General features: G+C 31.3%; 2 protein-coding genes across 2 annotated transcripts; both read right to left on the bottom strand.

Annotated features, from left to right (window-relative positions):
* Window positions 1–14,585: 14,585 nt before the first annotated feature.
* Window positions 14,586–19,572, bottom strand: LOC124920084 (coilin-like). Its single transcript, XM_047460487.1, has 13 exons — window positions 19,286–19,572; window positions 19,032–19,096; window positions 18,680–18,943; window positions 18,419–18,601; window positions 17,588–17,657; window positions 16,785–16,853; window positions 16,371–16,704; window positions 15,949–15,980; window positions 15,597–15,803; window positions 15,457–15,528; window positions 15,191–15,367; window positions 15,015–15,114; window positions 14,586–14,939 (listed from the first exon to the last, which is right to left on the bottom strand). Exons 1-13 carry the CDS (start codon window positions 19,472–19,474, stop codon window positions 14,755–14,757), a joined length of 1,947 nt encoding a protein of 648 aa, XP_047316443.1. The 5' UTR covers window positions 19,475–19,572; the 3' UTR covers window positions 14,586–14,754.
* A 5,414-nt stretch (window positions 19,573–24,986) lies between these two features.
* Window positions 24,987–26,987, bottom strand: LOC124921901 (F-box/FBD/LRR-repeat protein At1g13570-like). The gene is made up of 3 exons (XM_047462601.1): window positions 26,887–26,987; window positions 26,671–26,727; window positions 24,987–26,432 (listed from the first exon to the last, which is right to left on the bottom strand). Exons 2-3 carry the CDS (start codon window positions 26,701–26,703, stop codon window positions 25,473–25,475), a joined length of 993 nt encoding a protein of 330 aa, XP_047318557.1. The 5' UTR covers window positions 26,704–26,727; window positions 26,887–26,987; the 3' UTR covers window positions 24,987–25,472.
* Between the last annotated feature and the right edge of the window lie 999 nt (window positions 26,988–27,986).

Here is a 27,986-nt window from a genome sequence, read left to right as displayed (position 1 = left end):
AACTTTTGCAGTGAAGGTGGATTGAAGACCTGACCTTTAAACCTTCAATCTGACGCTCTACCAACTGAGTTATCCACGCTTATTAATAAGTTTATTAAATTAATTTTACATATTGTGTGGTACGCAATTGAATTGCAATTGAATCCACGCCCAAGCCCACGCACTACCCCACGTCCCACGCACAACCCCCACGCCCCACCCCCACGATCCACGCCCCATTCACAAACCATTCAGATTAAATTATACCTCGGATCAAAGAATTTCAAACAAAAATAATATAACTAACTAAGCATTTCAACCCTAAACCCTAAACTAAAATCCTAAAACCATAAACTTTCATACTCGACATGCAAAAACAGTAAAATCATACTGAGTAGTCGAACTAACCTCGGTAATCGGGGCTCAGCGTCCTCCTTAAAGTATGCTACAGGGAGAACAATCCAAAGCCAGTTTCTACTACAAGGTTCAGCGTCGCGGGGGTAGTCGTCTGGTTGGGGCTTGGGCTCGAGGGGGTAGTCGTCCGGTTGGGGCTTGGGCTCGAGGAGTAGTCGTTCGGCTGGGGCTTGGGCTCGAGGGGGTAGACGTCTAGCGATCGTTGGGGAGTCGGCGATCGTGAAGGAGGGGGAGAGGAACCACCGCGGGGAAGAGAGGGTGAAAGAAAACGGGCAGAATGGGGGGAAAGGAAAGGGAGGGAAGAAGAAAAAAAGGTTAGTAAAAATAAGAGTGTCAAAATTAGAAAAAAAAGTTAAAAATAAAAATTAGAATTATCTCCGATAGTAACTGACAAACCAATCCAAACCCACGTCTCTTTTCCATTCACACATACACATGAGGACAATTTAATGATGGCTTAAACCCACCCCTTGAAAAATATATATTTAGTGTTTTTAAATTAAAAAGTATATATTATATATAATATATAATATATAATAAAATAAAAAATTCATATCTTCAATATTATAATTTTTTCATAGTTTCACTCCAGTTTTTCTTTTACTTTTTTTCTAATTCTAATACTTTTAATTTTTATAATAGTCAATTTAATTAAATATATCATATTTATAATTGATTTTATATATGTTTGATTTATATAGAATTTTAAGAATTTATACTTTTTTTTTATACTTTTTCATTATTTTACTCAAAATTATAGATTTAATATTTACTTAAATTAAATAATTCAAAATATTATAAATTAAATAATTCAAATAAATATTATAAACTAAAATAAAATATTATACATTAAATAAAATATATAACATAAACCTTTGATATTATATATTAAAATAAAATATATTATATTACATAAATATTAAAATTAAATATAATACATAAATATTAAAATAACACATATATTTTATTTTTAATTAATTTTATAAATATAATATATAGAATTAAAACTGAAAATTATAAATTAAATCATTCAAATAAATATTATAAACTAAGATATTATATATTAAAAAAATATTATATTATATAAATATTAAAATAATATATATATTACATAAATATTAAAATAACACATATATTTTATTTTCACTTAATTTTTATATTATAAACTAAAATAAAATATTATATATTGAAATAAAATAATTACATCAACCTTTAATATTATATATTAAAATTAAATATATTATATTATATCAATATTAAAATAACATATATATATATATATATATATATATATATATATATATATATATATATATATATATATATATATATATATATTATTTCTACTTAATTTTAGAAATATAATATATAGAACTAAAACAACAAATTCTAAATTAAATAATTCAAATAAATATTATAAATTAAGATATTATATATTAAAAATATTATATTATATTATATAAATATTAAAATAACACATCTATCTTATTTTTACTTAATTTTTAAATATAATATATATAATTAAAATTAAACAATTCAAATAATATTATAAACTAAAATAAAATATTATACACTAAAATAAAATAATTACATAAACCTTTAATATTATATATTAAAATAAAATATATTATATTATACAAATATTAAAATAACACATATATATTTTATTTTTACTTAACTTTATAAATATAATATATATAAAATTAAAACTACAAATTCTAAATTAAATAATTCAAATAAATATTATAAACTAAACTAAACTAAAATATATTATATTATATAAATATTAAAATAAAATATATTACATAAATATTAAAATAACACATATATTTTATTTTTAATTAATTTCATAATTATAATATATATAATTAAAATTAAACATTCTAAATTAAACAATTTAAATAAATATTATAAACTAAAATAAAATATTATACATTAAAATAAAATACATTACATAAAATATATTAAATAAATATGAAAATAACACATATATTTTAGTTCTACTTAATTTTATAAATATAATATATAGAATTAAAATTAAACATTTTAAATTAAATAATTCAAATAAATATTATAAACAAAAATAAAATATATTATATAATATTAAAATAAAATATATTACATTAATATTAAAATAACAAATTTATTTTATTTTATTTTATAAATATAATATATATAATTAAAATTGAACGGTCTAAATTAAACGATTCAAATAAATATTATAAACTAAAATAAAATGTTGGATTAAATTAATTAAGAAAGAAATAATTAATTAACATAAAAAAAGCACAACATAATTTTGATGATATGATTTGAACAAAATTAAGTTAAGATATTTGTGTTTGTGTAGGTACAGACTTAATAAAGACTATCCAGTTAGACACGGTCTAACTCCCTTAGACGTGATCTAAAGAGTACGCAGTTAGACGCAATATAACTCCTTTAGATGAGGTCTAACTCCTTTAGACGTGGTCTAAAGGGAAGCGTAGTTAGACGAGGTCTAACTCCCTTATACGCGGTCTAAATGGAAGTGTAGTTAGATGATGTCTAATTCCCTTAGACGTGGTCTAAAGGAAATCGTATTTAGACGATGTCTAACTCCCTTAGACGCGGTCTAAAGGGAAGCATAGTTAAACGAGATCTAACTCCCTTATACATTTGAAGGAGCGTCTAACTACGTACTCACTCAGCTCATCTACAGTTACCGTTTTCAATAGTCTGACAAGCCAGTTGATCCAAATAAATGAAAGACTGCCACGTACGCATTTATCACTCAAATTGTCCACGTTGTATCTCTCTAGTACAAGACAATATTAGAGGATATTCGGCGCACTATCTGTCTGGTACGGTCACAATCCCAATGCTTAGAGTCTGTTGTACTCTTGTACTATTAGCGACCGTCCAACAAAAGGAGGACACATGTCCACAAAGAATATTCGACCGTTGGTGTATTTCAAGTATAAATTGCTACTCAAGGACAATGGGCACACTGCTTCACTCCATATGGTTTCAAGAAATCACTTGCTATCTGATTATCCAATCTCTCTATAAAAAGCTCAAGAGCACTGTCTAGTTATGATCATAATGTAACTCATATATTGTCTTTTATGTGTGCAATATCAGTGTTGTAAGTTGAACAGAGGTTGTTTTGTTCAATACAGAGTTAGCTAGATGTTCAGAAGCAGGCTGTTGTTAAATTTTGTAGTTTCTGACTAGGTTTGTGTAGTGTGTTCTATACCTAGCAAAGTCTTTTAGTGGATATCCTTTTGGTTGTGGAAGAAGGGGTGACGCATAAGTTTTATCTCCGAACATCCATAAAACTCTTTGTGTTCTTTACTTTTTTCCATTTACATTCGTTCATCTGAAGCTTCAAATCCAACAAATGTTTCCACACTTGAACTTGTTCAATAGTTTGTGAAGATTTGTGAAGAATAGAAACAGATTTTAACTTCTAACATAGTTAAAATCAAATCGATGTTTGTAAGATGTTCACAATAGTTAGACCCCAGTCTCTATTATCAACACCGATCCTAACAAGTGGTGTTAGAGCCTCGATTTCTATTCTCTTGCATAATCAGATCCAATATCATGTTTATGGCTGCTACTAACAAGGTTCCTATGTTCTATAAGGAAAACTACAACGGATAGAAAATGAGAGTGCAAACTCATATGTCTTCCATAGATGATGATATGTGATTTTTCATCACCGATGGTCCGAAAAAGATTGAAAAGCCAAGATCTGAATGGACCAGTGAAGATAAGAGGAAGAACAACCTCGACAACATGGAAAAAGACATCGTCTACAAGACATTGGATGATAACATGTTCAACAAGATCATCACATTCCCCACTACCAAAGAAATTTGGGAAAAACTGACTCAACTATGTGAGGGCAACGAGTAAACCATAGAAAACAAACTCATGGTTGTCACACAATAGTTCAATAACTGCAAGATGCGTTCTAGAGAGACGATGACTAAGTTCGATGAAAGATTCAGTAAGGTTATCACTACTCTATCCACTCTGGGCAAAGACTTATAACAATAGAGAGATTGCAATCAAGGTTATGTGTGCTCTGCCCAGAGAATGAGATATCAAGACGATGGCGATGAGTGAATCTAAAGACCACACAAGATAGAGCACTATGATTTGATAACCAATTTGAAGGCCTACAAGTTTGAGATAAACTCTAGGAACAAAGAGGAGAATTTTACATCTGTCATCTCTACCAAGGCGCTGGTGACTACTGAGGAGCCACATATTTCCACTGATGTGAAGACTGCTATTGAGCAGATTAGTAGTGACGTCATGGTTCTCTTCGTGAAGAAATTTGGCAAATTCATGAAGAAGAGCAATCCTAACTCAACCTCTTCAAATAATAACAATGATGATAAGAGTAATTATAAAGCTAACTTGAAATGTTTTAATTGTGATAAACTAAGAAACTTAAAGGTGGAATACAGGAAGCCAAAACGAGATGAGAAGAAGAAAGATGACAAGAAGAACCAGAAAGAGCTGAAAGCTCTCATGGCTGCTAATAACAATGCCAAATGGACTCAAAATGACTCATATGATTCATCATTCAACGACAACGATGATGAAAATGTTACATACTTCATGGAAGAAGAAGAATCTGAGGTATTTGACTTCTCCTCTAAAGTTCACAAGAGATGAATTAATTGTTGCACTTAATGACATGGTCATTGAGTACAGGAAGTTGTCAGACTCTTGTAATGAAATGAGAATGAAATATGAAACTGATAACTCTTCTTCATCTCAAATTTCTGAATCAAAAGATTTTGAAAACAAAGTGGTTGAGCTCTCATATGAGAATGAGAAGCTTAAAGAAAATATTCAAACTCTATTTTTTCTGAAAACCAACGTTTGACTTATGTGGTAAGCTCCTGGACGAGGTCTAGAGATGCAGTCAGACAGCAAATAAGTATGCTGAGGCCTGTCGGATGCAAATCCAGTTTAGGATTTGACAATGCCAGCTCAAACTAGTCGTCAGAAAAGTTAAACCCAGAGAAAGACACGCTTAAGACTATAAGCTTTGTTAGGGGTAGTTTAACTTATAAAGGGACTAATCTAAGCTGTGAGGACTTAACATTAATGGATGAGATTATTTATGTAAGCCAATTGAAAGTTGGCTGAAACCCAGGAAGGGAGCAACCAACAAGTGTGGCAACCCAAAACCTAACAAAAAGTCAAGGAGTTTTAGACAAAAATCATCCTCTAAAGTCAATGGAATAGCTGCTAGCAGAAAGATGTCTGTTAAACCTAAATCATACGCATTGATTACAACACAACATGGGAAAACTATTAGGATAACTCTAGAATATGTTTCAACAAATCAGCAAGTAGCAGACGTGTTCACAAAGGCACTCCCCGAGACTAAGTTTTCTTACTTTAGAAATATTTTGGGTCTGGTATATCTCAATTAATGTGTTTTAATTGATCATGCACAAATTGAAGGGGGAAATTTGTTGATTAAGGTGGTTGGACAGACGTCTGTAGACGAGTGTCTCAATCGGACTAATTAGATCAGTCGTCTAAAGAAATCATGTACTTAGATGAATTGTGCTTAAGCAACTTGCAAATGAAGTTTGTTTAGACGTCTAATTGTGAAGACAGACGTCTGAAGCATCTGTAGATGTGCGTAGTTAGACGTCGTCCGAACAGACGCATGTTAGACGTCTGTAGACGTGCATGGTTAGACGCCGTCTAAATAAGATGTCTACCTAGCTTAGACATGAGCCATGCGGATAGCACAGACGTCTAACTATGTGTATCCTTAGACACCTCATCTTTTAACGAGTGGGACAGCTGTCCAATTCACCATTAGTTGTCCATGTACTTTTTCCCGCCCGGAAATTGAATAGTCACATTTCAATTGCTTGAAGACACGTGTCTCTCAATGCCAAAAATATGACTAATATTTATGACAGTTAAGTTATTCATGTCTTTTAATTAATAATGACCTTTTATGATAATCTTTTAAAATGACGTCTCTTTAAATAATGACCATTCTTAGGAAGACGCTTTTAAATAAATAACGGACAATTTTTTTTAAAAGAAAATGTCTTTTGGACACGTGTCCTTTCACATTCTAAAGAAAACCTTGCATGCAAAAAAATCCTTTTTTCATGCCATCTTTGAGAGCTTTCTGAAAAACCCTAATTTATTCTCTATCTTCTCTCTAAAGAAAACATAACTTCTTCATCGTCTTTTCTTTAAACTCTAAGATGTCTGATAAGAAAATGGTCTCTCACTCTCAAAACATCTTGCAGGTAGACTTTGAATCTCTCTATTCTCATGAACATCAAGATATTGTTAATATGTTCAAAACTCTAAAGGCGTCTGGCCTCAGGAAGTTCCTCGGCGGTCCTTTTATTCTATATGAAGAAGAAGTCCGAGAGTTCTTCAAGTCAGGGAAAGTTGTTGGTAACTCTATTGAAGCGACGATGAATAGTGCAAAAATTTCTTTCTCTGAAGCCTTATTCGCCGAGTTCTTCAAACTTCCATCGGAGGGTCAGGTCTTTGACGTTGCGATTCCGGCTGAGACTATTTCAGAAATGCAAACCATCTTCTCGGACATAGGTGGTCTGGTTAACATCAACGGGAAGAAGAAAGTTCAAAAATACCATTTCTGCATCCTAAACGATATTGTAGCCAAATTGCTTCAGAGAAGGGCATGGTCCTTTGATCTTTAAACTCAAGACCGATTCAAGTATATGGTGGCTATAACTAGAGGTATTCTAGTCAACTGGGGGTCCGTTCTTTTCTCAACTCTCTTCCAGATGGTTTCTCCATCGAGCAAGTAGAGTGTGGGCTTTTCAGTCCAACTCGGTTGGCTCTTGGAGCATCTACATGTCCTGGTAGGTAGGGGTGCGGCTGTTAACCCCTAGCAAATACTGACGGATATTTTTGTGAAAGGTTTCGTGGCATGGATGAAACTCGTGAAGGAGTTGAAGCCTGAATCCTCTACTCCTCAGGCGAGTGGTCAGTCGATCACTCGGTCCAAGCGCCCAGCATCCTCTAACCGTAAGACCCCTGCTAAGAGGACTAGGCCCTCCGCTATGGAGTTCGCTGTTAGTTCAAACAGCCAGAAGAGGGCACCGATTAGGGATTCCAGAGAAGTTGACTCCATTCCTAAAAGGGCAAGCCACGAGAAAACCCACATCGTTGTTATTCCTTTGTCCTCGCTTTCGTCGTCATAATTAGCAAACATCATGGCTAGTCCAAAGAAGAAGCAAGCTAAGACGTCTGCTCCTAATGCTGATAAGACGAAAATCAACAAGAATCCAATGGAGGTGTCTAAAGATGTTCATACGTCCTCCAATGTCACTGCTCCTACAACCATGGGTAACATTTTTACTTTTCAGCAAAAGATGCTCACAAAATCGCTTACCCATGCTGGAGATCAAACGTCATCCAAGGTAACTCCTTCTTTCCCTATGGTTGTAGTGCCCAATGTTGAAGTTCCCGTGGTGGAACAAGCTGATGAACCAACTGTTGAGCCAGTTGGTCACCCTATTGAGAACTTTCAGGAGGAAGACACAATTGTCTTCTCTGCTGAACTAGTAGCCGAAAAAGTTGTTGTTGTTATTGAAGTTACTATTCCTGATGCAAATCAGGAGGCTGTGTCTTCGTCTGTCGCTGCTATTGAGGAAGCACCCATTCAGACGGATGTTGTCCCAATTGTTGCCCCTACCGCTGCTATTCCAGAGAATGTTCTTGCTAAGAACATGTCTTCATTCGTTCTGCTCAGAACAACGTGAGGTTTCATGATCAGAGAATATGTTCCTACCCCTAAACTTGTTGAAGTTATAGGGAGAGGAAAGGATGTGGATATATTTTCTCCCGAACACACATCCGAAGATGATCAAATGATCGACCTTATCATGGAAGAGGTTGAAGTGAAAGCAACTGAAAGAATCGAAGCTTTCGATATGTGGATGAGCCATAGACTCCACTCTCCATTCGATGAGATGATAACTAGTAAGAGTATATCAAAGGAGTGGAAGGAAATATTAAAAATGGAGAAGTCTATTTTCTCCTAGACGAAAACGAAGAATGTCCATGAAGCTCTTAAGCGAAGAGAGCTTGTCGTGGCAACCGCAATAGGGAAAGCACTCTATCCATATTACTATCAATGGAAAGAAAAATTCAACTCCTTTGACAAAACGGCTAAAGTGGACACGAAGATTCTAGATTGCATTCGTTTACTCATGGAGTCCTATTACTCCACTGCCAGCCGATTTGTTCACGGCACATAGTCGTCTAAATCAAATGGTCTTCGGAACAGGCCGTTTTGTGAAGATCTCAACTGCTCATACGATGATGAGGAAATGATATCCATTGATGACATACCATCTCCTCAAGGCGAGCCTCGATAGATTTTCAGGGCTGATCAAATGATTTCTGAAGATGAGGAGTAGGCAGCTCTTCGTCTCACCGAGCTAGCCAAATCATTTATTGAAGAAAGGTGATTCTTGGCCTCTCACTATGATGAGCAGACACCTATCCCGTCTGAAGCTCAACTAAAGACTCTTCAGTTAGAGATTCCTTTTGTCGAGGAAGAAGAAGTTGTTGTCCATGCATATGAGTAGACGCCTTTGTCCATTTAGAAAGAGTTTGAAGCTCAACATGAGATTCCTCTCTTTGATGAAGAGGATGTTGTTGCTCCTGAAGTTTAGAAGACGTTTTCCATTTAGAAAGAAGCGTCTGAAGCTCCCCCGACATCTGAAATGAGGAAGTCACCATCCGCTGAAGGGGAACCCTCGAAGCCGTCCGAACCAGAACAGTCGCCATCCGTTGAGAGGGAACTCTCAAAGCCATCTGAACAAGAGCAGACCCCGTCTACTGAGGGAGGACATATTCGTTCCCAAGGGGCTCCTGAATCCAAAAATTCTAAGTCTTCCTCTTCGTCCGAAGAGAATACGTCTAAAAAAAGGATGCCCACTCCTTCAACCCTTCATCACTTATCTCATGTGTGGACAGTATGATCCCTTCATGAACATCTTCCTGAACATCCTCTTCGCTCTGAAGACATCTCAGGATACTTCAATGAGTTGTGTGCTGAGATCCAATGAGCTAAAGATGACTCCATGGTAATGATAAATACTCCCCAAGCACCCGCCCAAGATTCATGTCAGTTTTCATGCCAATCCTATTCGATTTGTTCGTGCTGGTTCGCAGTCTGTCTCCTCTGCCCCTCCTTCTTCTAAGGAAGCATCTCCGAGAGATGTGAGCCTCCACAAGGCTTTTATGGATGCGTTGGGCATGATTCAGAAAAACCTACGTGATATGTCCTCTAGACAGCAAAATCTTGAAAAGGGATCTGTAACAACCACTGAAGTTATGGCTGCCTTAGTTGCTACTTAGAAAGGCACCGATAAAAATCTTCTATAAAACACGTATGAAGTAAGGGTTCTTCACACTCATTATAAGAAGATGAAGCAGAATTTGCACAAACAAAATTCAGATAATCATGCTGAATCGAAGTACTACAATTTTGAGCTTCACCATGAGACAATGTCTTTGATGGAATCCTTAAATCTTCAAATGATGGAGGTTTCTAAATCTCTGAGGACAGCAGAAGCTGAATGATTAGATCAAGCAGAAGTTATAGCCAGGAGTTTCAAAGAAGAAGAAGATGTTGAGACTGAAGCTGCCAAAGTCAGAACACTTGCCATAGCTGAACCCGATAATATTAAAAAGGGGGAAGGTAGTAGTAGAGAGGGGTCAAGCACTCGTGACACTCGATCTAAAAGAAAACATGCTCAAGGTGGTCGAGATAGCTGCCAATCTGATCGAGGCGGTCGTGGAGGAGATAGAGGCGATGGTGGTGGTGGACAAGCAGTAGGTCGGCTGCGTAATCTTTTAACCGGGGAATCGATTCTTCAAGACACAGATCCAAGAGTCAAAAGGGAAGGATCTTAAATCTATCATCTTACTTTATGTATTGTTTCTCTTTTATTTTTATTGCAATACACTGAATAATTCTTAAGTTCGTATTCTAAATTGAATTTGTGTTCTTAACTCGATTGTTCTAACTAAGTTTTAACATCATCAAAAAGGGGGAAATTGTTGGGTTAAATTAATTAAGAAAGAAATAATGAATTAACATAAAAAGAACATGCACAACATAATTTTGATGATATGGTTTAAACAAAACTAAGTTAGGCTATTTGTCGTTGTGTAGGTACAAAATTAATAAAGATTGTCTAGTTAGACGCGGTCTAACTCCCTTAAACGTGATCTAAGGAGTACGCAGTTAGACGTAGTATAACTCCTTTAGACAAGGTCTAACTCCTTTAGACGAAGTCTAAAGGGAAGCGTAGTTAGACGAGGTCTAACTCCTTTAGACGCGGTAAAAGGAAAGTGTAGTTAGACGAAGTCTAACTCCTTTAGACACGGTCTAAAAGGAAGCGTAGTTAGACGAGGTCTAACTCCTTTAGACGCGGTCTAAAGGAAAGCATAGTTAGAAGAAGTCTAACTCCTTTAGACGCGGTCTAAAGGGAAGCGTAGTTAGACGAAGTCTAACTCCCTTAGACGCGGTCTAAAGGGAAGCGTAATTAGACGAGGTCTAACTCCTTTAGACGCGGTCTAAAGGGAAGCGTAGTTAAACGATGTCTAACTCCCTTAGACGCGGTCTAAAGGGAAGTGTAGTTAGACGAGGTCTAACTCACTTAGACGTTTGAAGGAGCGTCTAACTACGTACTCACTCAGCTCATCTATAGTTAGCGTGTTCAACAGTCTGATAAGCCATTTGATCCCAACAAATGAAAGACTGCCACATACGCATTTATCACTCAAATTGTCCACGTTGTATCTCTCTAGTACAAGACAATACTAGAGGATATTCGGTGCACTACCTGTCTGGTACGGCCACGATCCCAATGCTTAGAGTCTACTTTACTCTTTTACTATTAGCGATCGTCCAACAAAAGGAGGACACATGTCCACAAAGAATATTCGATTGTTGGTGTATTTCAAGTATAAATTGTTACTGAAGGACAACGGGCGAACTGCTTCACTCACTCTGGCTTTAAGAAATCACTTTATCTGATTATCCAATCTCTCTCTAAAAAGCTCAAGAGCAAACTACTTACTGTCTAGCTGTGATCATACTGTAATTCATATAATGTCTTTTTTGTGTGAAATTTCAATGTTCTAAGTTGAATAGAAGTTGTTTTGTTCAACAGAGAGTTAGCTAAAAGTTCAGAAGCAGACAGTTGTTAAGTCTTATGGTTTCTGACTGGGTTTGTGTAGTGTCTTCTATACCTACCAGTCTTCTAGTAAATATCCTTCTGGTTGTGGAAGAAGTGTGACATAGGAATTTTATCTCCGAACATCCATAAAACTCCCTATATTCTTTACTTTTTGTCATTTACATTCGTTTATCTGAAACTTCCAACAAATGTTTCCGCACTTGAACTTGTTCAAGAGTTTGTGAATAATATAAACAAATTTTAACTTCTAACAGAGTTAAAATCGAATCGAAGTTTATAAACTGTTCACAATAGTCAGACCTCGGTCTCTATTGTCAACACCAATTCTAACATAAAATACATTACATATATCTTTAATATTATACATTAAATTAAAATAAAATATAATATATTAAATAAATATTAAAATAACACATATTTTATTTTTACTCAATTTTATAAATATAATATATATATAACAAAAATTAAACACCGTTCAAATAAATATTATAAAATAAAATAAAATACATTACATTAACTTTTAATATTATATATTAAAATATAATAAATTATATTATATAAATATTAAAGTAAAATATATTACATAAATATTAAAATATCAAATCTATTTTATTTTTACTAAATTTTATAAATATAATATATATAATTAAAATTAAACATGGTAAATAAAAATATATTACATAAACCTTTAATATTATATATTAAAATAAAATATATTATATTATATAAATATTAAAATAACATATGTTACATAAATATTAAAATAACATATATATTTTATTTTTACTTAATTTTATAAATATAATATATATAATTAAAATTAAACATTTTAAATTTAATAATTCAAATAAATATCATAAACTGAAATAAAATATTATACACTTAAATAAAATAAATTATATAAATCCTTTAATATTATATATTAAAATTAAATATATTACATAAATATTAAAATAATATATATATATATATATATATATATATATATATATATATATATATATATATATATATATATATATATATATATATATATTATTTAGTTATTTTAGAAAGGGATCAAAATTGTGAATTATTTTTTATCCAAGAGTATATGATTTGTTATATGAGTGAACTGAATTGATTAGCATTTTAGAGATCAATTAAACAGGTTTATGAAGCCACTGAATATAGTTAATATAGTAATGTAAATGTAATGGATAGAAAAAGCGAAGAAACAAATATTCAATTCATTTCATAAATACATTACATAAATCTTTAATATTATATATTAAAATAAAATATAATACATAAATATTAAAAAAACACATATATTTTATTTCTACTTAATTTTATAAATATAATATATAATAACACATATATTTTATTTTTACTTAATTTTATAAATATAATATATAGAATTAAAATTAAATATTTTAAATTAAATCATTCAAATAAATATTATAAACAAAAATAAAATATATTATATTATATAATTATTAAAATAAAATATATTACATAAATATTAAAATAACACATTTATTTTTATTTTATTTTATAAACATGATATATATAATTAAAATTAAACAGTCTAAATTAAATATTCAAATAAATATTATAAACTAAAATAAATACATTATGTAAATCTTTAATATTATATATTAAAATAAATATATTATATTAAATAAATATTAAAATTAAATATTTACATAAATATTAAAATAATACATATATTTTATTTTACTTAATTTTATAAATATAATATATAGAATTAAAACTACAAATTCTAAATAAAATAATTCAAATAAATATTATAAACTAAACTAAAATATATTATATTATATAAATATTAAACTAATACATATATTTTATTTTTACTTAATTTTATAATTATAATATATATAATTAAAATTAAACATTCACAATTTAAATAAATATTATAAACTAAAATAAAATATTATACATTAAAATAAAAAATATTACATAAATCTATAAATTTTAATTTTATATATTAAAATAAAATATATTATATTATATAAATATTAAAATAATACATATATTTTATTTTATAAATATAATATATATAATTTTTTTCTTAAAAGATATGTATAGTAATAATGATATAAATATAATATATATAATTAAAAACAAACTTCTAAATTAAATTATTTAAATAAATATTCTAAACTAAAACAAAAATATATTTTTAATTTTTTTAATTTCAATTTTTTTAATAGATAACTTTCTAATTGTCATCCCATTCTATGAAATTGAATATAACTAATATTTTATTACATAAATTTTTAATATTATATATTAAAATAAAAAATATTATATTATATAAATATTAAAATTAAATATATTACATAAATATTAAAATAACATATATATATATATATTATTTAATTTATAAAAATAATATATATAATTAAAATTTTAAATTAAATAACTCAAATAAATTTTATAAATAAAAATAAAAAAACTATATTAAAATCAAATACATTATATAAATATTTAATATTATATATTAAAATAAATATATTATATTATATAAATATTAAAATAATACATATATTACATAAATATTAAAATAACACATGTATTTTTTTTATTTAATTTTATAAATATAATATATATAGTTAAAATTAAACATTTTATTTAAATAATTAAAATAAATATTATAAATAAAATAAAATATTATACACTAAAATAAAATATATTACATAAACCTTTAATATTATATATTAAAATAAAAATATATTACATAAATATTAAAATAACACTTATATTTTATTTCTACTTAACAACCGAATAAACAAACTAATTTAAAATTATTGAAATAAGTAAATTTTGATTATTTATATTTTCAATTATTGAGTATTAATAATTGAAGTTTATGTTAAATGACTATTAACTAAAAACACATACTATGTATTGATTTTATTTTGGTAGTCTTTAGTATATATAACTCAATTGTTCTTGCAAACACAAAGGAGAGTCACCTTTGATTCTTCTATTTTACCTTTTTTTGACCGCAACCAATGTCATTAAAAGGATGGTAAATTCCAACCAAATACATCATTAAAAGACATTGAAAAATAAAAAGTCGAGTTTGAACAAAAAAGTGACCCACATGACAAATTTATCAAATATCATTTCTGGCTCTTAGATATGCCATAGCAGGGCCGAGGGCACTACCTCGCAAAGCTCTATAAGACCACGAGTTCTTGCCAGCAGTCTTACTATCCCACTCACTCTCCTCTAGCAGCTGTTGCTTCTTGGCACTAAGAGCCGCTTTCATTTCATCCCAAGCACTTACTTCATTTTTGTCTAATATATATAGTAAATGACTCGGTTAATAATGATAATTCAAATTATAAGTCCGTCAATCCCACAAATAGATACCTGAGATGACAGCATTTGTTGGTTTCGCAACAGAAACATTCATAGGATCTTGGTTGACAAGTTCGATAATCCGGACATCATCCAGCAAAGCAAAATCAATCTGAATTGATTGAGAAGTTATGTAAGAAGAAATAAGAACATTAGCTTATTTATAAAAGAAGAAGAGATGGTCACACCTCTAAAGATCCATCTTCTTTATAAAGAGAGTTGTTATCTGGTTGTTCTGAGACTTCTCCTTCTTCTTCTTTTTCTTCTTCTTCATCCGACTTCTTCTCAAAAATAATAGGATATTCTGGGAGTGGAGTTAACAGAATCACATTTGATTGAGAATCAAATCTCGAAGTCTTTCCAACCTTCAATTCACAAGGAATTTAATTTAATTCAATTACCGATATACTATACATCCTTTGAGCAAATGAGTGATTATAACTAACTTATATACCCTGAAAGAAGAAAGCTCAGGTGTCCAGGATGAAGACAATTCAACAAGACGATAAGCGATGACATCACCATCCTGCAAAAGAAAATAGTTTAATGCCATATTAAGAAGTGGAAAGAAGAAAACATAAAAATTCAACCAACCTGAGGCAGTGTTGATAGTCGTTCTAGCTTTTCAAAGCGGATTGGACTGTACTGCAGTTGTGGTTCTTTTTCCTTAGCAGCTCTACCAGAATTTTCGGTGCTCATGTCTTTAGAAGAGTCCACCCTTTTGGCTGAGAATTTTTCTTTTTCTTTACCCCACTTCTGTCCCTGTTTCTTACTAGTGATTCCATTCCACTGAAATGTTTCCTATTGCAAGATCCAGCACAAGTCATATTCAAATTATATATGCCTTTCTTTCCAGTTTCCCACAGAAAAGACAAAGTATTGGCAAGAAACACAACATGCAAATGTAAATGAAAAACCGAAGTAGGGAAAAAAATATTGAACATACCATTGGCAATTGATTTTCTGGGACATTGTGATCTGTGAAAAACACAATATTAGATCAGTAGAACAAATACAGGAAAAAAAAGAACTTTTATTGATTACATAAGGACAGGTAGCACAACAATACCTATTATACTCGGTTTCTAGTTTTGTATAAAAGTTTTAATTAGTTACCAGTCATTTTCTATTTACAATCATTTAACCAAAATAACCCTTATTTCTGAAAATTAGATTAGAAAAAAACTATATCAAACAACCTCTTATTGTTGTTGATGAAGAGAATCAACCAGTCAAAGCTAATTACAAGACTACCAAACCTTACGCATAATCCATTTAACCTTAGCAAGGTGTGCCTTAATGTATTAAAAAATTTAGATAACATATTCATAATTGCTGATTTAAGGTCATGGTTTAGATGAGTTGTACCTTTTTCCAAGGGCTCAAAGCGAATATGTCCAGGTCTAATTACAATAGGAACAATATCATTATCTCCTTCAGTGTTATGAACTGGTTGATGAGATTTAACAGGGTTCTTTTGCTTTACTTTTTCAAGAGATTGGCACTCAGTAGGATTCATCTGTTCATCAGTTTGAAGGGATTGGAACTCAATAGGATTCTTCTGATTATCCTTTTGAGGAGTTTGGTAATCTGCAGGATTCATCTGTTCATCAGTTTCAAGGGATTGACACTCAATAGCATTCTTCTGATTGTCATTTTGAGGAGATTTCTCAGCATTTTGTGGCAATTTTAAACTCTCCATCTGCCATGGCTCAAAATTAGACATTACAGAAGAAAAAAAAGGTGACAATTGTTATGATACTGGAAATAATGACCAACTACCTCTTTTTTTATAGCTTCCCGCCGCCAGATCCTCTTGGCCTTTTTCCGCCTAGCACTTCTGCTGGGGACCTGAAAAGTAAAATAATCAATCAATTGTCCATAAAGCATGGTGATGGGGATGAGATAATAACCACCATGAAACATATTTAATGAGATGCAAAACATTGAGCCGTTTTGTTATCACATTTAATATCCATAACATGGTCCAAAAAAATCTACATCGTGTTTTCTAAAAATCACAATGATCTATAAAATAATCTCTATACCGAATGAGGCACAAAAATACACAATAATATGGATCATGATAAAGGAAAATAATTTGTATACTAAATGAAGTAAAAAGATAACATTCAAATCAGGATCATGGTATAGAAAATATTTCAGATCATGATCCAAAAAATACTTGTACCAAACCGAAGAAAATAAATCACTTTCAATTTTGAACTTTGGCAATTCTCCAATCGTGATCTTAGATTGGGGCAAAATACCAGGTTCCACAACAACCAATCTTTTTCATCATCATCATTTGAAAAGAAGACCATTGAATTGCAATACTGTATTACGAATTTCCACGAGAGCATTTGAAAATTGATGTTAATCAAACCCATTTCATGTCCAATATTGACAGCCATTTTACATGACATTGGAGACAGGGGAATGTAATTGTGCATATCCCATAATTGTCTTTTACCAATGCCTTTGCCATTCAGTATGCCTACTATCTCCATACCAAAGAATACGAAGTTCACATGTCAAAAGTCATTAGGTCATGTAAGGATAAATATTCAGGATTCTTTTAGTACCTTTTGAGCTGAAGCAGGTATATCCTCTGACTTCTTGGTAACTGCATCATTTCCTTCCGGATGATTAACACTACAAAATAGAGAATGTACAAACATATTTTATTAGCAAAAAGAGCAATATGCCTAGCATTGAAAACACATGCAATCATGCATATAAACACATGCACCACATATCTACTGCAAGGAAATGAGGCAAAAGTGATGATCTGACAATTAAGCCTTGTTAGCTTTATCTATTACCTAACAAGTCAAATATTTAAGACGTGAATAAATAACTGACTTACTTATGAGTTATGACCAATATTTGTTGGTAGATGTTTCATTTTCCCATAGATTAATTTTTAATAAGGATAGTGGAAATAGTAATACAAGAAATTAAGGTGAACAGACTTTAGGGCATATTTTTACCCCAAATAATCTAATTTTAAGTCCAATGAGACTGCATTTTAAAATCAATAAAATGTTATGCATAGATAGAATGAAAAGGTTGAATGACAGCTTAAACAAATGGAAAAATGCAACCTCGCAAACAAATTAGTCTAGGAGGTAAAATGAGTGTTGCCTTTTCACTTTTAGATTGTAAGAACTGCTAAAATAATAATAGGTACTTTCACAGACCAAATAAAAACAATTTCTACAAAATGAAGAAAAAAATTTACAATGAAATTGAGGAAATTACACAACAGTGTGCAAATTTAAATATGTAAGACATCTACATAATCAATTTGTGTTCTCTAAATAAGCAAGTTGAAAAATACCATGAAATACAAAATTCAGGAGGTGCAATTTCAAGTTTACATAGAAGTATCCAAAAAATGACAGAGTGTATACCTCTTTGTTCTCTTCGAGGGCTTATCCTTTGGGCTTTGAGCACAAATGAGTTCATTTTCAGTGGTTGGTATATTCTGATCTTTGCTTGCATTTGTATCCAGCTGGATCTTATTACTCTCATAATCCTCCTTACTAACATTGTTTTCAGACTCTTTGGTGATCTTGTTGCACTTTCTCTTCTTGCTACAAGATACAATGTGAGTAATATGTGAATATGAAGAACATCTACATTGAAGTCAGAATAAAACTTGTACAACATACCTAGCACTATGATCTCTTTTGCCTGCTTTTCTTTTCTTTAAAACCGCATCCTTAACTGGACGCTCTACAGGCAAAACATCCACAGACTCATTATCTTTCTCTTCTATATCACTTTCATATCCACCAGTCTCGTTTTCAAACTCCTTGTTTGCTAGAAGTGGTATAGCTGTATGCACGGGCTGCTCTTTGTCCAGAATCATAAGTTGCCTTTCATCTTCACTCTCTTTGATAATATTTGATAACTTGCAACTTTTCTTCTTGACACTGACAAAATGCCAAACAACAAAAAACTTAATCCAAGTTCGCTAAGAAAAAGCCTGATATCTAATCATGAGTTCTTCAAACAGCAGACCTTATTTCATCTCCGTCTTTCAGGATATCTACTGATTCAAACGGCGGCAGCACAAATCCATCCATCTGCAGAGAAACATGACTACTTTAGAACTGAACTGTTTCAATAAACTAATATTCATCACTCCATTCAAGCATGGAATACAATGTTATACAATCTCATAACTATTATTAACAGGTTTATCAAACGAATTTGATTATAGTGTTATAGATACAACAGACGGAGCTGGAGGAAAGAGATAATGGCGAACTTACAGATAGTATGAGGCCATTAGAGCATGTATGAGCGAGTTGAAAAGCGTCAATGAGATAAGATGAGATATCGGAGATGGTCTGGTGTTGAGGATCGAGGAGAATCCAGCTTTGTTTGAGTCCCTCCGATTTCTGTAATCTGGTCAGCATGTGGCGATCTTCAAACGCCACTCGAAGTCTCACTTTCCCCATTGTTGAAGGAATGCAAATGCTTGCTTGCTTCCGCCTTGGGCGTGAGCGATAGTGAAAGAGGATGCCCAAAACCCCCGAGTTTTTTGCTAACAGAAACCCCCCTTGCCTCAGGATTATTAATAAACCTTATTACCAAAATTGTTATTTTTCCCTTAGTCATGTAATAAGGTCTTGTTTGATGGGTAAGCCAACATTTAGGTTAAGATGAGCTGTTTGATTGAGCTCATTTGTAACTCTGCCTCCATTTGAAATCGAAGCCGTGATATTTTGATTAATTAAGCCGAATTCTTAACACTAGAGTACCGGGAAATTTGATTAAATCACCCTCATAATAGACTTAATTCCAAAAAAGCTCACGGTTGATAAACCTTATAAAAAGGGCATTTTCACCTTGTGAAATGTCGGTCATGCCCCTGATAAAACTTTTACGCGAGAATTACACGATTCTCACATATGTAATGTTCGCACATCAGAGTATATAAAGTCTAATTTTTACCCTCGTTATAGATTCAATGTTATGCATCATCTTCTTCTTCTTCCCTCTATAAACCCTAGATATAGAGTTGTTACAATATCTCGTCGTGGAAACTGCAAAGAGAGATCGAGAGAGAGAAGGAGAAGGATTCTCCGGCCGTCGCCAACTCCGTCAACAGTACTGGTACTGTATCATGATTCTCTTAGTTATTGCGCGACCTATTCGTTTTATGAATTCTGGTCGATCTTCATTCTGTTTGGTAGTCTATCGAGTTGTGTGATTTCTTTTCCAATGGTCATACTTGAGATAATTGATGATGAGTCTTTGTGTATAACTGTAAATGTTATCTTGAACCAAGTCTACCAAACATTGGCAAGAGCATATAAGATTAGCTGCATTTTTATTGTTAATTTTTTCATATAATCAGTTTTCGTATATTCAGTTTCATTTCAGATGAATTTTGAAGTTCCATGGTGTATTAAATTCTCAAGTTTTGAGCTGTAAACTTTACAAGTAGAAGGTTAACAGTTATAGTAGATCACTTTGGAAATAAGCTTGCAGGTTCATAGATTTTCTTAGTGCAGACTTAAACTTTCAATTGTAGTTTGTTTTATATAAACTCAATAGATCCATTTGATAACTACTTTTTGAGATGTTTTTGGTTTAGTTTTAAAATGTTCATAAAAATAGCACAAATAGTGTAACTTTGTGGAATGAGTATTGAAGTTAATCCTTTTTCATGGCTTAAGAAACTGGTCTGGAACACCAAGAAGTTTGTCCCTGCAATTAACATCTTTTATGGCTTAAGCCTTAATGGATCTGGCGATCGCAGATTTTCTAGCCCATCTTCATTTAACAAAAAGCTCGGTTCTGAATCTATGGTTGATATTGGGGATAATAATAAGAAAATTCATTTATTCGGGGTAAAGTCTTTCGTTCTGTTATTCTAAATCTTCATTCACTTTGTTATATTTGTGCTTCTGCAACCAACAATCTGGTTTTGGATGATTGTCAAAGTGATGCTGATGGCACAAGCATATCAGTTTATTATTCATATGACCAAGTAAAACAAGCTATAGATGTCTCTCTAATTATTTTAAGGATTCAAGAACGACGAGGAAGTTTTCGCTGGAGAATTATGCATGAATAAGGTGGAAAATTACGCATAAACAAGGTGGCGAATTATACATGAACAAGGTGGAGAATTACGCATGAACAATGTGGAGAATTACGCATGAACAAGGTGGAGAATTATGCATGAACAGGGTGGAGAATTACGCATGAACAATGTAGAGAATTATACATAAACAATGTGGAGAATTACGCATAAACAAGGTGGAGAATTATACATGAACAGTGCGGAGAATTACGCATGAAGAAGGTGGAGAATTATGCATGAACAAGGTGAAGAATTACGCATGAACAATGTGAAGAATTACGCATGAACAATGTGAAGAATTACGCATGAACAAGGTGGAGAATGACTACTTCAATTATTCATTTTACATAAAAATATGATTATTTTATTGTAAGGAATCTTAATGTAGGAATGACTTATACCATGTATGTATGGGTGAAATCTTATTAAGATTGGATATAATATTAGTTATTGTCACATCCCTTTAACAAATTTTATTACAAACAAATATTATAGACTTTATTAATGTCTTTTTAAAATTTTAGAAATTATCCTCTTACTATGTTAAAGGGTTGGATTTAAATTTATCCAAAAAATGATTCAAAACTTGTAACATTATCTTGAATGAGAGTATGTTTTACATGACAATATCTTGGTGGCAAAATTTTGAATAACAAATCCAAAGGTCCATCATAAGGAGCTTTATATTCATTTAAATATCCCCCACACACTTTCTTCAACTTTCTCTCATGATTTTGCTCCTCTAAGTTCCTTCCACATGCTAAAGATAGCCCCAATATATTATCTTCATACAAAATATAATAGCACCTGCTCATACCATTAAAACCATAATGTTATGTTCAGATTGAGTCTTCCTTTAGCCTAATGTATCATGTCTAACTCGTGACAGAAAGGAGATCTTTGAAGGGTCGCCACCAAGCTCTTCATGAAGAACCAGTAGGTTTAAACCCTTGTGTACCCATGATCGAGGGACATGATACATGCTTGATGCATTCTTAAACTCACATAAGTTTAAAATTAGGGTTGTTATAGGCTCATTGCTGCAAACTCTGACTAATATCTAAATAGTGTTTCAAATTGAGTTTAATCTAACTTACAAAATTTGATAAGGTTGACCGTAGTGTCTGAGACATTTATTATTTTATCAAGCCCGATTGATTCGCCTTCGAGTCCCACCTTAAGAAAATGAAAGATAAACCAAAATAAATGCATATTATTTTCTAACTTTTTTATATCATGATCAACATATAACAAAACAGGCCAATGCTGGGAATTTTATCGAACCTGATAGGTCCATTCTACAGATGAGAGGTCCTCTTTACTATCATTTTTCGAATAACAGACGATAACGGAATAAAGTCCTACCCCAACAATATCAAATCATGCCCCGAAGTTCTGCATATACATAAGACAACGAACATGATCGAATGGGTTTACAAAGATTTTTGAGTTATTTAATTTTGGGCAATATCACCCAAGGTACAGTTGTGTTAAGACTAACAACAAATTCTGCAATCCATTCAACATATAACTCTCCTCCAACTCCATAGGCCCATTCTACAAGTTCATACTCATTCTCAACCTGTTAATTGCATAAGTTGCAAATGAAAGATACACATTAATGGTATCAATTAAAATCCATATGCTGACACACAAAAACTATCGAAGAAACTCCAATCCAAACTACCTGTGCAAGAATGATTGGGCCTCCTTGAGATGCAAAAAGGTTCTCCTCCTTCATCAACTCAAGAATTTTCTCCATGAAGCGTTTCATCTCATTCTAAGTTCAATTTGTTGCGTTATTTATACAAGTGGTTTCATTAGTTCCAAAAGAAACAATCCTCAGATGCACAAACAGACCGGCTTCCTACACTGTCTTCACGAACTTTATCAGATCAAACCTGCCTTCGAAATAGTACTGCAATAGTTTACACAAAACCAAATTAACTAAATAGAATATTCTCTCAGCTACCAGGTTCTAGTTCACATATAGTGAAGAAAACAACTTGTTTACCTGTCCTCTAACTGGTTCATGATAATTCCAGAAGACATAAGTCTCAACCACATCAATTCCCCCTTCTTTTCATTTTCGAATAAGCTCAGGCCAAACCTAAAACAATAAGAATACAAAAGAATTTAAGGTGTATATATTACCTTAAACATACAAAAATACAAACAATCACTCACTTCAGTTGTACTCCTGGAATAATGAATCGATCCAGACTGCAATACACGTCTCTTCCCATCTATGACAATTGATTTCCCGTCATATGTAACTGTTTTTACAATTCACTCTTTCAAAAATTAGATTCACAAACAGAAGATCTACATAGCCATTCAGTTTCTTACTTTCCATAGTTCATTCAGTTCATTAATAATAAAAAAACACAAAAACAAAGTAAGAAATCCTCTCTCAAGTTATGCACACTAATAATCATAGGAATATATTTAAGAATTTCAGTTTCTTGTCTTCACATATCTAGACCTATATGCATGTTTCCAAATCTAAGCATATAAAATAACATTGAAGAATAAATGAAAGATGGACACTATAGTAAGGAAAGTCAAGATTAAAGGTAGGTTAATAATTTGTTCCTTTGTTTATGTAGATTAGGAAAGAAACAAACCGTGAGGATTGACGATGAATCTTATGTTGCAATTCTAGTGAAGTTAGAGAGAGAAAACAATGGAAATAAAATCAAAATGAGAGAGTAACAAGAGAAGACCGAATCCAGTAAAATTGATAGAAGAATGCTTGTATAATGCTCGCATGACAATGTGCGAACATTACATATGCGAGAATCGTGTAATGCTCGCACGAGCAAAAATTTTAATCAGGGGCATGACCGACATTTCACAAGGCGAAAATGCCCTTTTTACAAGGTTTATCAATCGTGGACCTTTTTTGAAATTATGCTTATGAGGGTCATTTAATCAAATTTCTTGAGTATAATCAGTGAGTAAGTATTTTAAGATTAATATTTCATTTTTAATTATTTTTTATTTTAATATAGGAAAGACCTCCACTTCAAAGCAAAAATCATACCATTCAAATTTAATTTATTATTTTTTATTAAAATCTTATTAAAGACTTCTGAATGATAACTATTTTATTATTTAAACTCTCTTTAAGAAATTGGACATACAATTATGGAAAGCTACAACTATAACCTTTTTAAATGAGGCCGTTTTTAATAAGGTGTGTTTAATTCTCATTATAGGTGGTTAGAATGATATATATCTATATATATATAAAATCATAATTTTCAAATTTAATATTTTTTAATAAATTACTTCAAATTTTCAAGTCTTATACCCAAGTATCAATTTAATCTCTATCTAAATTAATCACATCACAATTTTCGAACCAACAAATTAAAATTAAACTTATTATATATACAAATATTCTTTAAACTTATTATATATAGAAATATTCTTTTTTTAATGGCTACGAATGAGACAAACCAAACTCGTAATTCTACTTGATTAAGGATTTATAATTCAACTCAAACTCGAACGAGTTTATAAATTTGAAATCAAACTCTTTTACTCTACTCGAAAAACTTGAATAAAATTAAATTTTCAAATATTTGAGTAAAAAAAATATTTATTTTAAATTTTAAGTTTAAATATTAAAAAAATATAAAAAAAATATTATTTACTATCCGACTCGAAAAACTATTTAATCGAGCTCGAATCGAATATTAAACGAGTTAACGCAATCTCGAACTTGATCAAAGTCAAATCAAACTCAAGTCGAGCAACCGAACCGAACTACAACATTGATAGATGTCTTTTATATATCTCATTTGAAAAGTAACATCATCATGAAGCTAAGCATATTCCTAAATCTTTGACAATGGAAAATTAAGCATATGAAAATTAAAAACAATATTTCAATAAGTTTGAACTAACAATAGTACAATACTCAAATCAATATTACTTAAACTAAAATTAAATCACCAATATTCCAGATTTAGTCTTTGAACATGGGGACCAACCATTTTTTTCCACAATGGTTGCTTCATGATTGAGCCAACAATTGAAGCAATTGTATTCATTGTAGGATGGACCAATAGACAATACTTCAAGTTAGGTTAAGTTCTATGATAGATACTTAAGAAAATCAACTTGAAATACTGCCAACAAGTAACAATAGAACTTGGTAAGTTACAAAGAAAAATGTCAAGTACAATTTAACCTGGAAAGACTTGAAGGAGGAAGATGTAGCTGGGAAGTCTTACATCTAAAGACAAGTGCGACGACAAAATTAGATTCTCGAGCATCGGAACATCACGACAATCAAGTGATGGGATACAGGGGTTTTGATCTTAAATGAGAACCATCTTGGCAGACCAGCGTATTCAAGTGTTGTTGGCACAAAAATAAATCTCCATAAGATTGAAACTGTTCGAGGACAAAATCTTGACAGAATCACTTAGTCTCGTATAATTAAGGTCAGAACACATATGCAGCGTTAATTCTTCAAGTAATGGGCAACTTTTTAGAATCTCTGTCAACTGCAAATTGGTTATATTTATGCTTTCAAGCTCAAGGGAAACGAGATTGTCGGCACAAAGATCAATCTCCCTAAGTTTGAGACATTTCTTCAAGGACAAAATCTTCAAAAAAGTGTTGTTGGTCGAGCGACCAATTCTCAAATAAGTGAGTTTAGAACATGCATCCAGAGCTAACTTTTCAAGTAACGGGCAACTTTCTAGAACCTTGGCCAATTGAAGACTGCTTATATTTACACTTTGTAGCTCAAGGGAAATGAGTGAACCAAACTTTTTGGAACTTGACCGACCCTGGAAATTGCAAAAGGCAAGTCGCAGATGTTTCAGTGACCCTTTATCTTCGGAGACTGTCCGAAGCAACGAAAAGTTATATCTCTTACATCGTTGCTTGGATGATGAAATTCCAGGAAAATTGAAGTTGAATTTAGACAAATCAAGATCAATGGTCTCAACACCTTTTCTAACGGCACAACTGATCCACGAATCAATAGATCGAGAAAAACACTTCCCCAATTCAAACTGAAGACAAAAAGAGTTAATCTTGTCGTTGCCTTTCAACCGCTGCTGCATAATTTGGTCCACAAATTTCACAAAAATAGTGTTTGCACCAACCAAATTTTTCTCAAGGAGACTAAATTCCAATCCAAGTATATTAACATGGTTAAATTTGAGGTCAGTATGGTTAATCCAAATATATCTCCATCTTTTCGATAAAATGCTTGTCCTCACCGCATCTTTTAGGTTCAACATACAAGTGATCGTGTTCAGAATTTCAACTGGCAACTGACTAAGATAATCATTCTTTTTCTGCAAGTTTAGTTGAAAAGGATCGATATCATCAACAAATAAATTTGAGGGATAATACACAGACCCGCCGTTAAAGTATGGATGTATGTCTTTTGTAAGGGAGGAATTCAAAATTGATAATAGTTTAAAGGGTGTAATACAAGACATCCATATACTTTAAAGGCAGATCTATGTATTAACCCTAAATTTGAAATTGAAAATAGTTATATAAATCAACATGATATAACTAGCTTCATACCGTCAATTGAACAGCTTTGCGTCCTCGACTCATTGCCTAATCTATGGAAACACAGTACTGTAGTAGAAAGAAAAGTCATTCAAGATCAAACAAAACTCATAAGTAAGAAAAACATTTTCCCTCTTCTTTTCCTTTGAATAAGAGGACAGATGCATGCATCAACAAAGCAAAAACAGAAACTGAATAAGAGAAAAAATGGATATATTGGCAGCTAACCTGTAACTGATATTGAAGCTTCTTCGGCGACGGTTCACTGCTTTTTCATTATTTCAGACGCCTGACCTAATTTAGGTTCCCACCAAGGAAGAAGAAGAAAGTGAAAAACTACTGCAACTGAAGAAATAGGTTAAATGAATTTTGTAAGGGTAGTTCCGGAAAATAAAAATAAAAAACTTAGAATTGAGCCAAAACTACTAAAAATGGGTAATTCCTATCCTACAAATAATTTAAGGAAAGTAATTATTACTAAAAATAATTAACCATATTTATTAACCTATTTATATTTTAAGGAGAACAAATATATGGATTATTAATTACTAAAAAAACTTAGATTCTTAAACCATATATATTAACTAATCAACAAATAAACCGAATATATATTTTAATTATCAATTATTAAATAATTATAAAAATTAAAACCAAACTATTTTTAAAAAAAATATTAACAAAAAAAATGAAAATGAAAATTCAAAAACATAATATTATAATAATGATTGAATATTTTTTAAATAATTTATTTTTATTTTAAATAATTATAGAAAACTAATTAAATTTATAATTATAAGAATATATTTATATATATTAAAAAAAAACTTTAATTAAATAATAAAACATGCAAAATTATAAAATTAAAGATAAAAAACTATATAATTAAAATTGATATAATATATATCTAATGAAATATAAAAAATAACAATAAGGGAGTTAGAAATTTAGAACTAAGAAAGTTAAAATTATGGTTTGATTGGATTATAGTATTTTTTTTAAATTGATTATTTAGAAAGCAATGATAAAAGATGATTTTGAAGAAGTAAAAAATTATTTGAGTAGGAAGCGGTAAATGTAATGATAAAATAAAAAAATAATAATTTAAAATAATTTTGTTTTAATATTTTGATTAATAAATTAAATAATATTTTTTTATTGAATAAATAATTTAAATGTTCTCTTTAATTAAAATAAAAAAAATTAATTACTCAAATGAAACCAGCCTTGACTGACTTTTTTTTCTCTTCTTTCTTATTAACATTTTCCTCGTAAAAAAAAATATTTTAAGTAAAACGACAAAACATTACATCAAAAAAGAAAAAACGGTA

This window comes from Impatiens glandulifera, chromosome 1 (assembly GCF_907164915.1).
Source record: "Impatiens glandulifera chromosome 1, dImpGla2.1, whole genome shotgun sequence".
Taxonomy (NCBI): Eukaryota; Viridiplantae; Streptophyta; class Magnoliopsida; order Ericales; family Balsaminaceae; genus Impatiens; species Impatiens glandulifera.
The sequence above is the reverse complement of the archived record's forward strand: the minus strand, read 5'-3'. Positions and strand labels throughout refer to the sequence as shown.